This window comes from Macrobrachium rosenbergii, chromosome 46 (assembly GCF_040412425.1).
Source record: "Macrobrachium rosenbergii isolate ZJJX-2024 chromosome 46, ASM4041242v1, whole genome shotgun sequence".
Lineage (NCBI taxonomy): Eukaryota > Metazoa > Arthropoda > Malacostraca > Decapoda > Palaemonidae > Macrobrachium > Macrobrachium rosenbergii.
Window position 1 is genome coordinate 53447195 of NC_089786.1, and position 13993 is coordinate 53461187.

Consider the following 13993-nt stretch of genomic DNA (forward strand, 5'->3'; position numbering starts at 1 on the left):
AGTAAACTATTGTGCCGGCTTTGTCTGTCTGTCCGCTCTCAGATCTTAAAAACTACTGAGGCTAGAGGGCTGCAAATTGGTATGTTGATTATCCACCCTCTAGTCATCAAACATACCAAATTGCAGCCCTCTAGCCTGGGTAGTTTTTATTTTATTTAAGGTTAAAGTTAGCCATAATCGTACATCTGGCGGCGATATAGGCCAGGCCACCACCGGGCAGTGGTTAGAGTTTAATGGGGCGAGGCTCATACAGCATTATACCGAGACCACCGAAAGATAGATATATTTTCGGTGGCTTTGATTATACGTTGTAGCGGCTGTACAGAAAACTCGATTGCGCCGAAGAAACTTCAGTGTATTTTTTACTTTTTTTTTTTTGAGACAAAGATTTTATGATGGAAAATTACTTTTTTTTGTGATTATTTGAATATATTAGAGTCAGAATCAATTAAATCTCCATTACATTAGGTTCTTTTTTTAAAGGTTTTCTGTAGGGCCAACTGGAAAATATTGAACCTCAGGGTTCAGGTGAAATTCATTAAATAGCTGATGATTCAGATTGCAGCTTCGTACTATACTCTTTAGTTCTTAAAATGGGAATATATATATATATATATATATATATATATATATATATATATATATATATATATATATATATATATATATATATATATATATATATATATATATCAGTTTGGGGATCAGAAATCTTTTATGTCTGTTGTTTAGATTTTGAGATATACTCTAATAATAATAATAATAATAATAATAATAATAATAATAATAATAATAATAATAATAATAATAAAGGCCTCTAGTTGACCCCCGGACTTATCCCACCAAACAAAGACGAAATTATTTGCTATATACATTAAGTTAAATAAAGCTTAAATTTTTTTCCACCAAAATTCTTGCAAAAACGGAAAAAACCTTATATATATTTTTTTATCATTTGGTTTATGATGAAATATTCCACTGAGCTAAAAAATAAATATTTACAAAAAAAATTTTTGTCACGGAAATTGTGCAGGATGGAAAAATATTCTTTTGTAGAGAGAGAGAGAGAGAGAGAAAGAGAGAGAGAGAGTCGCTGAAACATTCCAATTCATTAAAAAATATGAAAAAGGAAATAAATTAATTAAACCAATTCCCATGCCAGCAGAGAGAGAGAGAGAGAGAGAGAGTCAGTGAAAAACTGTATTACTTCAAAATGAATTTTATGAAAGAGGGCAAATAAATAAAAAAAAAAATATGGCCTTCTCAGAGAGAGAGAGAGAGAGAGAGAGAGAGAGAGAGAGAGAGAGAGAGAGAGAGAGAGAGTCATTAGCAAGGCAAAGCGTTCTTGCCAGTTACCGGGAAAACAGAAACATAAAATTTCAACAATAAAAAAATAAATGTATTTGCGACAATAAGTAAACTCTAGTTGGATCGTGAACTCGCTGGAATAATTAAGAAGAATAAAAGATTTTATGCATTCCATAATTATTATTATTATTATTATTATTATTATTATTATTATTATTATTATTATTATTATTATTATATCTCTTTTTATTAAAAAAAAACCTGTGATCTAAAACCTGTTTTTTATGTTTTATTTTCCAGGTCTACTTAAAAAAAAAGTTTGTTGATGCCTTAAAAAACATTATTTTTATTTAAAAAAATTTTTGTCTAAAACCTGTTTTTTATGTTCTAAAACCTGTTTTTTTTTTTTTTCCAGGTCTATTTAAAAAAAACCTTCGTTGATGCCTAAAAAAACATCTTTTTTATAAAAAAAAACCATGTTCTAAATCCTGTTTTTTTTTTCTTTTGCAGGTCTACTTTAAAAAAAACCTTCGTTGATGCCTTTAAAAAATAGTTTTTATTAAAAAAAAACCATGTTCTAAAACCTGTTTTTTTTTCCTTTTGCAGGTCTGCGCATTCGCATATTTAACCTACTCATCAAACTATTGACGTGCGTCCTCTATATCGTCAGAGTCTTCATCGACGATGACCCAATTCGTGCCTCATGGTCAGTGGGCTTTTCAAGATAGTTTTTTCCCCTTTAAGATAGTTTTGTCCTTTAAGATAGTTTTTTCCTTTAAGATAGTTTTAAGATGTTTTTTCCTTTAAGATAGTTTTTTCCATTAAGATAGTTTTTTCCACTAAGATAGTTTCTTCCTTTAAGATAGTTTCTTCCTTTAAGATAGTTTCTTCCTTTAAGATAGTTTCTTCCTTTAAGATAGTTTTTCCTTTAAGATAGTTTTTTCCTTTAAGATAGTTTTGTCCTTAAGATAGTTTTGTCCTTAAGATAGTTTTTGTCCTTTAAGATAGTTTTTTCCTCTAAGATAGTTTAAGATAGTTTTTTCCTTTAAGATAGTTTTTCTTAAAATAATTTTTTAGTTTTTCTTGAAATATTTTTTTCTCAAGGTAGTTTCTTCTTAAGATTTTTTATAAGACAGTTTTTTCCTTTAAGACAGATTTTTTTCAAGACAGTTTTTACCCTTGAAATTGTTTTTCCTTGAGTATTATGGAAAATATGTTTTCCTTGGATAGTGGATGGTTTTTTCCTTGAGATAGTCTCTCATTAAGATAGTTGCTCTTGAGAGAGAGAGAGAGAGAGAGAGAGAGAGAGAGAGAGAGAGAGAGAGAGAGAGAGAACATTAAATTCAAAGTACAGAAAAAACTACACAAAGATATCAGTCATTTGATTCTATATACTGAAAGTGTGATATTCAGCCTCCTATAAAAACTTCTATATCATCTCTTCCGCAATGATATATTTCTATCCATATCGATATTTCTATATACACTTGTCAATAGCTTCCTATCTCTTTTATTTATATATTTATAAATATTTAAAACTAAACTCCTATATCTCTTCCGCAATGATACATTTCTATATATACCTATATATATTTGTATAGACACTCGTCTATCACTTCCCATCTTATTTCATTTATTGGCTGACGTCAGCGTCGTCTTATCTGGCGTCTCTTTTCAGTCACAAAAAAAAGGTCAGTTCAAAATCGTCAGCATCTTTTCCAAAAGAGACAAATTGAGATTTTTGAAAAATATATCCTTAAATATCCTGCGTTATCCTACGAGCTCAGCAATCCTCTGTATCAGATGCTGGGACAGCAGGATTCTCTCTCTCTCTCTCTCTCTCTCTCTCTCTCTCTCTCTCTCTCTCTCTCTCTCTCAAAGACCTAACGTTTATCCAATTCAAACGTTTCTCCCATTAAGTTGCTTAAACATTCAAAAAGGAATTTTTAGAAAGATTTCTCAACGTAATATACTCTCCCAAGAGATGGTAAGGGGAAAAAGGATTTGATGGGGTTGCTCTGAGGGGGTTGAAAGATTAGAGGACCCCCCCCCCTCCCTTGGGGTTTTGGGTTGGTGGCCCTCAGCAACCCTGTTGGTGAGGTTTTGACTTCCTTGAAGGGGGTTAAGAAACTCTGACTGGAGTTACCTACCTCACAGCAGATGGGGTTCTAACCATGGTTACAAAGAAATGACGTGGGGTTGGATTACCTCACAAGAAATGGGGTTTCGGCCATGGCTTGGTGCCCTCCAAAACCTCTGGTATTTGTGCATTAGTGCAGGTTTTTTTCTAGGAAAAAAAAAATAGGTCCAGGTCGACGCTTTTTGGCAAATTAAATTTCCCGAGTCGAGGATAATGCTTTTCGGAAAGGAAGGAACTCCAAGGATGAGTGTCAGGATTCGTAGGATTTGACTGAAATCCGGTGGGATTTCTCTGAAGCAGGATTGGGGATGTCTCTGGAGAAGGCTTGGGGATTTCTTTTGAAGATGGATTGGAGGATTTATCTTAAAAAGGAATGGGACATTTCTCCGAAGAAGGATTGGAGGATTTCTCTGAAGAAGGAATGGGGGATTACTCTTAAGAAGAACTGGGTGATTTCTCCGACGAAGGATTGGGGGATTGCTCTTAAGAAGGGTTGGGGATTTCTTTTGAAGAGGGATTAGGGGATTTATCTTAAGAAGGATTGAAAGATTTTTCTTTGAAGAAGGATTAGGGGATTTCTCTGAAGAAGGATTGGGGATTACTCTCAAGAAGGATTGGGGGATTTCTCTTAAAAAAGGATTTATACTAGAAAGGGTTTTAGAATGGGGTAGTTAACAGAAGTTTCTAGATATTATTATTATTATTATTATTATTATTATTATTATTATTATTTGTTTCAATTAATGTAATCGTGTAAATCCTTTACAAAGCGAAGCATAACAAGAAGAAAAAAATAATTAAATCCCAGTTTTTTAATTCTGGACATTAACTAAAATAAAAAAAGAAATAAACGACGTAGAGAAAATAAAGAGAGAAAATAAAAATAGCTCTTAATAAGCAGAGAATATTTAGCTTAAAAGCTCATCCATCAGTGCCGTCATTACAAGCCGGGAGTAATAGTCCCATGCAAAGGGCGTGGCACTCCTGTAGTAGGCTGCCGCGTCAGGTGACGATGTGCTGTTACGTACAACGTTACGTAACGCCTGTTTGCTCAGATCTTCTCTCTCTCTCTCTCTCTCTCTCTCTCTCTCTCTCTCTCTCTCTCTCAGCGCCTGAATTCACTTAGAATAAACAAACCAACAAACGAACAGCTTACTATATTTCAGACAAACGCACAAACAAACTTTTTATATTCCACACAAACAGGCACAGAAACAAACGAATCTCAATATTTCAAACAAACTGACGACTTTTAATTTTTCAAACAAGCAAACATAAACAAACAGTTTTTAATGTTTTAAACAAACAAACAAACATGATATATATCCTCCTTCGAAGTCGGTTGCTAAGAAGAGAGAGAGAGAGAGAGAGAGGAGACTCGCTCACCTGTTGATGGCACACACCTGTTGACAGTCTCCCAGCTGTCTGAGAGAGAGAGAGAGAGAGAGAGAGCTCTCCTCGTATTTTAAAGCACGACTTTTCTTACTCTAGCGGAAAGAGGAAGGAGAAGCCATTAATCCTGGACAGAGAGAGAGAGAGAGAGAGAGAGAGAGAGAGAGAGAGAGAGCGTGGAACTTTCTCTCCGGAATCTGTTGATTTTCTCCCCCTATTTACTGTAAAGGTTTCTTTTATGCTTCGTGATGGGAATATATTAGCCTCCTCAGCCCCCGCCCTCTCTCTCTCTCTCTCTCTCTCTCTCTCTCTCTCTCTCTCTCTCTCTCTCTCTCTCTCTCTCTCTGGGGGCCTGTCTTGCTAATGACCTGACTTGCCTAATGGCTTGCACGTGATTACTGAGTTAAAAGATCCTTCGTTATTTTTAGAGTTTTCTAGTTTAATATTTTTTATTTATTTAGTTTCAAATTGTCTTTCTTACAAATAATAATTTGTACTTTTGTTTTAATGGTCAATTTGCCTGGTTATACTATCTGCTAGCTATTTGTATGTGCATATAATTATTTATTTTATTATATTAACATTTATCTATTTAGTTTTATTATAGATAGGTGACTAAAAGTTATATATATATATATATATATATATATATGTGTGTGTGTGTGTGTGTGTGTATATATATATATATATATATATATATATATATATATATATATATATGTGTGTGTGTATATATATATATATATATATATATATATATATATATATATATATATATATATATATATATATATATATATATATATATCCTTGGTCATCTGTCTAAAGGTACAATGAATAGGTAAATATCAAAATAGATGAACAGGTAAGTATATACATGAACAAATATTTAGCAAATATTTTAAACAAGCAGAATAACCATTTAGGTTAAAATACAATATCAGTGTTGGTGAGAAAGACAATATGAAAAGAGAGAGAGAGAGAGAGAGGAAAAACATTACTGCCCTTGCCCTATATTCACAGGTAAAAAAATACGCAATCACCAGTGCAAATTAAGTCAAGGTCTATCCTCCAGATAAAACATTCACCAATTTGATCAAATTGAGTTCAAATTTAATAAAAACGGGGTCAAATCGTCAAAAGATCAGGTCAGAATGAAATGAATGGCAACAGGTTACCTGGTTCATTGTGAGTTAACACACAGGCCACGCCCACTGTTCTTGACACGGTTGCCAAACGCCATTTATTTTCATTTCAGGCGCAGTGTTGCCTAACTAACCACGCACACTAAAAGACAATTATGACGTTTTGCTTAATTTGGCATGCATGCCGGGCCATTAAGTGGGACGCCGTTTAGTAATTAAAGTTTTAATGTGACGCAGGAAACAAAAGAATTGTCGTGAAATTAATAATTGAGGTTCTAATTTTAGCTAAAACGAAAGTGGCAACTTTACATTGCAGTTTCCAGAAGCCAACAGATAATAATAATAATAATAATAGTAATAATATAATAATAATAATAATAGTAATAATAATAATATAATAATAATAATAAGATTCTGATTTTAGCTAAAACGAAAATGGCAACTTTACAAAGAAGTTTCCAGAAACCAACAGATAATAATAATAATAATAATAATAATAATAATAATAATAATAATAATAATAATAATAATAATAACTAAAATTCTAATTTTAGCTAAAACGAAAGTGGCAACTTTACACTGAAGTTTCCAGATACCACCAGATAATAGATATAACAATAATAATAGTCGTTATTACTTAATAATAGTATTATTACTGAAAGTATAGGGGCTATTAACATGTTAGTTTAACCTATATTTAATATTAAAACCATATATATGAAGGCTTCGTGTGTGTGTGTGTGTGTGCGTGTGTGTGGACCTTTGAGTGCTGAGATAATTCATTGATTGACCGATGAGACTAGGGTCCTTCACGATAGTACTGTTATAAGGATGACATACGAGAAAATGCCATAACCTTTCTCTCTCTCTCTCTCTCTCTCTCTCTCTCTCTCTCTCTCTCTCTCTCTCTCTCTCTCTTTTGGTTCTATTTACAGTCGATTATCAGAAATTGATAATTAATCAATTGTGTGTTGGTTATTATCAAAATCTAATTATACCTAAGGTCGTGATAAACTCCAAAATCCAGTACATTTCTGTAAAAGAGAAAAATCACTGAACAATAAACTCCAACACTTTTAGGCCTACGGGAGACTATGTCATACGCCTAGGCCTAAAATATTCACCCGTAACCTTTATAAGCAACCATAGGCCCACGTGAACAAAATATATATATATATTTTAGATACGAATTAATCCTTAAATATAGGCCTAAAAAAATCCAGAGAAATAAAGCAATATTGATTTGAGTGTGCGAGGTTAGTCCTCAGACTTAGGCCTAAAATTTCCCAAAAGAAAATTTGTCGCCATTTATATTTCTCATCAAAAGCCATAGGCCTTTGATTAATTTGGGAGGGCGTAGGCCTATTGGATTATTGTCCTCCCGGTCATCAACCCTATGTGGGCCTATTTTGGGAAAAATCGGTTCACCTCTCACGTCATTCTCAGGTCAGGGGGAGATTTGGGCCATAATTGTAGGCCTATCGAAGCCATAGGCCTATAAATCATATATATATATTACATGTAAACATATTTTTTCCAGAGATTTTTTACTCAGTTTCTCAGATATTTTCAATATATCTTTTCCAGAGATTTTTTTATTCAGTTTCTCGGATATTTTCCAGAGCGATTATTTATTCAGTTCTGAGACACCTTCCAGCGAGGTTATTTATTCAGGTCTTAAATATTTTCCTAAGATAATTTTATAAGTTCTTAGATAATTTCCAGAGAGATAATTTTGTAAGTTCTCAGATATTTTCCAGAGCGACTGTTACTAAAGTCTTTAGATATTTTTCCAGGGGATTATATATTCACTTCTCTGATATTTTCCAGAGAGATTACTTATCTAGTTCTTAGATATTTTTCAGAGATTATTTATTAGGTTCATGGATATTTTCCAGAGATTATTCAGTTCCAGACACTTTACGGAGCGATCATTTATCAAGTCCCTAGACATTTTCCAGAGAGATCACTTATCTAGCTCCTAGAAATTTTCCAGACAGATTATTTAATAAGCTCTTGATGTTTTCCAGAGATCATTTATTAAGTTCTTGGCTATTTTTATAGAGCAGTTTTTTTTTATTAATTTATTTGACTCTCCAAATCCAACTTGCCAGTTCCATTCCTTCCCCTCCAGCTCCTAGACATTTTCCAGACAGATTATTTAATAAGCTCTTGATATTTTCCAGAGATTATTTATTAAGTTCTTGGCTATTTTTATAGAGCAGTTTTTTTTTTAAATTTATTTGACTCTCCAAATCCAACTTGACCAGCTCCATTCCTTCCCCTCCAGCTCCTAGACATTTTCCAGACAGATTATTTAATAAGCTCTTGATATTTTCCAGAGATTATTTATTAAGTTCTTGGCCATTTTTATAGAGCAGTTTTTTTATTAATTTATTTAACTCTCCAAATCCAACTTGACCAGCTCCATTCCTTCCCCATTCCAGCTATGACTGTGAACCCAACAACCAGACCATCAACTTCTTCTTGTTCTACGGCAACAAGACAGATGAACAGTTCCAGGAAAACCCCCAAATCAACTGGCAGGCGGTCCTGTGGGTCAACAGGACCATGCCCCTGTGGGCCATACAGGTGGCCGTGGCCATTGTCTCGCTCTCGGAGGCCCTGCTCCTAGCATATCTAAGTTATAAGGTGAGTAATGTTTGGGTCTTTGAACGCGATGCAAAATGTAAACGGTGTGCGCGGCCACGAGGAAAGTGAAAGTGTGGAGCGCGAGATCTTTCGCCGTTACTCTACGGCAAGAAACCTTACTTACCTTCCTGATAATGGGCAGCTAGGAAACATTAGGAGTGGTTAGGACTGCTAAGTCAATTTGCATTTAACATTATTGTGATGCATGTGCGAAAAGTTGAATGAAAAGTCACAGACATGTCATGAACATGTTTATGACGTTTTACTGCAGTGTGGAACAATGAGCTTCCCTGATAACTGACAGCTTGAAAACAGTGGGACTGCTAAGTCAATTTGTACTTGAACTTCTTGTGACATGTGCAAGAAGTTAATTGGAAAGTCACAAACATGTCATGGACATGTTTATGACATGTTTTACTGCAATATGGATGCACTGTAAGAGAAATAAACAGCTTCCCTGATAACTGACAGCTAGAGAACATTAGGACTGCTAAGGCATTTTGTATTAAACCTTTTTGCAATGTGCGTGAAAAGTCAAATAAAAAGTCGTCGACATGTCATAAACATGTTTGTGATGATTTACTGTAGATTCCCCCTGAGAGAAATAACCAATTTTCCTAAAAATGGACAGCTAGAAAACATTGGGACTGCTGGTCAATTTGTATTTAACCTTTTTGTGATGTATGTGTGCAAAGTTGAATGAAGTCACTGACATGTCATAAACATATGGATGACTGTTTATGACATTTTTACTGCAATGTGGCCCCACCCCAAGAGAAACTGCCAATCTTTCTAATAAGTGGAGCTAGAAAATATTAGGACTGTATGCATTTTGTATTTAACTTTTTTGTAATGCGTGTGAAAAGTTGAAAGAAAACTCACTGACTTGTCATAAACATATTCATGACATGTTTAACTGTAGTGTGGATGCAACCTGAGAGAAATTAGCAGCCTTCCTGATGATGGGCGGCTAGAAAACATTAGGACTGCCAAGTAAATTTGTACTTAACCTTTATGTGATGCTGGTGTGAAAAGTTGAATTAAAAGTCACTGACATGTCCCAAACATATTAGATGTGTCACAAACATGTTCATGACATGTCACAAACATGTTTATGACATGCCACAAAGATGTCTATGACATTCACAAATATGTTTATGACATGTCACAAACATGTTTATGACATGTCACAAACATTATGACATGTCACAAACATGTTCATGACATGTCACAAACATGTTTATGACATGTCGGCAACTTTTCATCCAGCTTTTCACACAAGCATCACAAAAAAGGTCAAGTACAAGTTTACTTACAACCAACAAGCCAGCACCTAGAAAACTCGAGAGAACAGCGTCCGTGTAATGGACACCAGCCGCCTGCGGACTCGAAGAAGACCAGACTCCGCCAAAGAATGTGGGTTTCCTGTCGTAAAAGAAATCCCTAATGAGGTTTATAATTGCAATTTGATATGCACAATGAGAGTTCGACTATTTTACCCTTCTCCGGGGCTCCTGTGTTGAAAGGGGTCGGTCTCGCCCCGGGTGAAAAGTCTCGGCTGGGTTCATTGTTGAGGAAAGCGACTTTGGATGGAAGGATGGTGCTTCATTAGTGGTGCTAATTAATCAGTCTCTCTCCACTCTTCATTGTTCTTTTAGGGGGTTTTATGCAAATGATGTGTGTCATTATTTATTATGAGCTTGGGGTTTGAATGTATATATATATATATATATATATATATATATATATATATATATATATATATATATATATATATATATATATATATATATATATGTATATATATATATGTATATATATATATATATATATATATATATATATATATATATATATATATTTAAACCCCAAGAGCATATAATGAATAATAATTCACATATATATAATCTTAAAAATTTATTTTCAGATACTGCTGTATTTTTTGGAATAGTACTCACATTTCTTTATGCTTGAAATGATAATTGTATTTTTGATGTTATTGTTAGTATTTATATTCTCACATTCAAAACATTTTAATGGGTCTCTAATGTTTATTATAATATATATATACATATATCATAAATTTTTCATTTGCTTAAAATATTTGAATTTCTGCCATTTTTACATTCACATTTTCAAGTTGTACTTCCATTATCAATCCTAATATTTACATAATAATATTTTGTGTGTTTCCTAACACCCAGAACCATTTCTAATGTAGACATCTAACATTCTCAATTTTCTTTTCCAGGGAAATATTTGGCAGACCTTAAGATCTTTCCACTTTCTCCTAGAATTAGTGAACACCATTCCATTTATATTAACAGTAAGTGTTTCGAGATAATTCAGTCTTCAAGTTTTATTTTGCTTACAGTTTTACTGGAATGGCACACTGTAGGTGCAATTTTGTCTGTACAAAAAGTAGTAATTTTTTGTTAAGTTATGTTAGTCATATATACAATATATATATATATATATATATATATATATATATATATATATATATATATATATATATATATATAATTTCTATTTGTTAGTTACAGTATAAATCCTTCAGTTTTATTTTCGAATTATTGACTTAATTACCTTAATAATTTTTGCAAGTAATTTTTTTTTATTTTGTGTAATTATGCTGACTGCAAATTTTTATTTTATAATTTTTTTCCTTTTATAGCTAAACTAATTTTTTTACTGCAATTTCAGTTAAAAATTGCATGCTTACAGTATTGTATTTCTACTCATTATTATTATTATATTATTATTATTATTATTATTATTATTATTATTATTATTATTATTATTATTCATTCGTAGGTCCTTAATTCACTCACATATCAGTTCTCCAAAAAATTTAAACATATAATCAATATACTTATTTGTCCTTACAATGTTAATTTATCAAAAAAAACTAAAAATTTTATATATCTTGATGTATCAATTGCAATAAAAAAATTCCTCGACGAGGTAATCCCTAGCTACCTCCACAATACTCAGCAATCTCATTATATATATTAAATGCCATTCATTATATAATCACCATAATTTCATCATACTCATTATATGCATTTATACCAAGAACCATAAGCATTTATATATATCTTGACGTGTCATAATTACCAATAATAAAAAACCTCGTCGAGGTAATCTCTCGCTACTTCAGTGATACTGAGCATTCATTATATATATTGACCTCTCTCCCTTACAGACTTCATCATAATCATCATATTAATAAAAAATAAATATCTTGACTTGCCAAAGCTACTTATAATGATAAAACCCTCGACGAGGTAATCCCTCGCTGCCTATACCAATACCCATCATTCCTCTTTATATATATGAAATTCCATTTTCATTATATAAAAGGCAAACTTCACCATACTCATTGTATTTATAAAAAAAAATAAACATTTGTATAACTTGACGTATCAACTTACAATTAAAAAAAAAAGGCCTCGACGAGGTAATACCTCGCTACCTCTGATTCGGGATCCTTAAAATAACTTTTTATCTCTCTCTCTCTCTCTCTCTCTCTCTCTCTCTCTCTCTCTCTCTCTCTCTCTCTCTCTCTCTCACAGATATGTTGGTCGCCGCTGAGAAACCTGTTCGTTCCCGTTTTCTTAAATTGCTGGTTGGCGAAACACGCCCTCGAGAATATGTTCGTGAGTATTTACTGTTTTTGTTTGTGTATTTGTTTGTTTTTTGTCGGTGTGTTTGTGCGTTTTTTTGTGTGTTTTGTTGTTGTTTGTGTATTGTCTTTGTTGTCGTTGGATGGTTGTAGAGTAACGCTGTAGAGAAGTTGTGTAAGGATAGAAATTAAAAATGTATATATTAATATGAGTGATATATATATACATTTATATATCCATATATATGTTATATATATATAATGTTTAATTTTTTTTGTATTAAGAAGACAGTCGACTTACGTTCTGAATTTCAGTAAATATTCGGTTTCTGTAATTCATGGAAACAATATGAATTCCATGTGGATTACAGTGAAAATTTCACTGTGGATTACAGCAAAAATTTCAGAAGGATTGCAGCCTAAATTTCAGGAGGATTACAGTAAAGATTTCAGAAGGATTACAGCATACATTTCAGAAGGATTACAGAAAAAAATTCCTTTTGGATAGCAGCAAAAATTTCATTTTGGATTACACCAAAAATTTTAGGATTACACCAAAAATTTCAGGATTACAGCAAAAATCTCATTGTAGATTACAGCAAATATTTCATTGTGGATTACAGCAAAAATTTCAGAAGGATTACAGCAAAAATTTCTGTTAAGAAAATCTACATAAGTTTGGCACAAGACTTGCATTTGAATATTTACATCATAAATAAATCTTTTCTAATCCTTATCTATGTATGTGCTTGCTCAGAATTATAGATTATTTCGACATTGAATAATGTCTAAAAATATATATTTAGCCCTCAACCGAATCGTTTGTCCTAAAATTTCAAACTTCGAATTTTCACTCGATATTTCGAGCGTCAAGGTTTGAATATTTACAGCATAGGTAAACCTTTTTCTATCCTTTGCCATACGTTTTCTCCAGCTTATACATAATTTTACATAGAATAAAGTAAAAAAAAAAAACATATTTTGAGCCCTCACCTGAATCATTTGTCCCAAAATTTCAAACTTCGAATTCCCACTTGAGATTTCGATCGTCAAGGTTTGAATATTTACAAAATAAAACAAGTCTTCTTTTCAAACCTTTCTCGTCTGTTTGACCCAAATTTTACATAATTTTTCACTGAATAATGTCTAAAAGGAATCGTTATTGTAGCTATCAACCGAATCACTTGTCCCAAAATTACAAACTTCGATTTGTTTTTCCCGAATATCTTTAGCATCATGTTTCTGCACTAAAAAAAATTTATCTATTATCTGATCGGCCTTGTCATTCATTAAGATTTTTGCTTAATAATTTTTCTCTCAACAATTTTATCTCAGATTTTTTTATTCTTGTCAGTCCAACTTTTTATTTCATCAAAATTCCAAAATTATTTTCTCTCTTGGTAAAAAGAATTTTTTTTTTGAGCATGGAACCAAATTTTCGAGTTTACTTTTTTGTGAGAATGTTTTTTTCCGGATTGTATTGTAAAATATTCACGAGTACAGAAGATAGTGTCCTGTGAAGTGTAGACTCTCTCTCGCTCTCTCTCTCTCTCTCTCTCTCTCTCTCTCTCTCTCTCTCTCTCTCATCCCCTTTCTTCTATTTGAAACAAGGAACCAAATTATATCCATTAAACGCTAGGTAGAGAGTCTCTCTCTCTCTCTCTCTCTCTCTCTCTCTCTCTCTCTCTCTCTAAATTTTAAAACCCCTTTTAAATATGAGAATATATA

At 32.6% G+C, this 13993-nt stretch overlaps 1 protein-coding gene across 19 annotated transcripts in view; it reads left to right on the forward strand.

Annotated features, from left to right (window-relative positions):
* SLO2 (slowpoke 2) overlaps positions 1-13993 on the forward strand; it is a 559700-nt gene that overhangs the window by 430271 nt on the left and 115436 nt on the right. For all 19 annotated transcript variants that reach the window (XM_067089837.1, XM_067089831.1, XM_067089836.1 and 16 more), the window contains 4 exons: positions 1915-2014; positions 8433-8637; positions 10889-10963; positions 12216-12299. In XM_067089837.1, coding sequence (XP_066945938.1) covers positions 1915-2014; positions 8433-8637; positions 10889-10963; positions 12216-12299 — 464 coding nt within the window. The remainder of the gene's footprint in view (positions 1-1914; positions 2015-8432; positions 8638-10888; positions 10964-12215; positions 12300-13993) is intronic.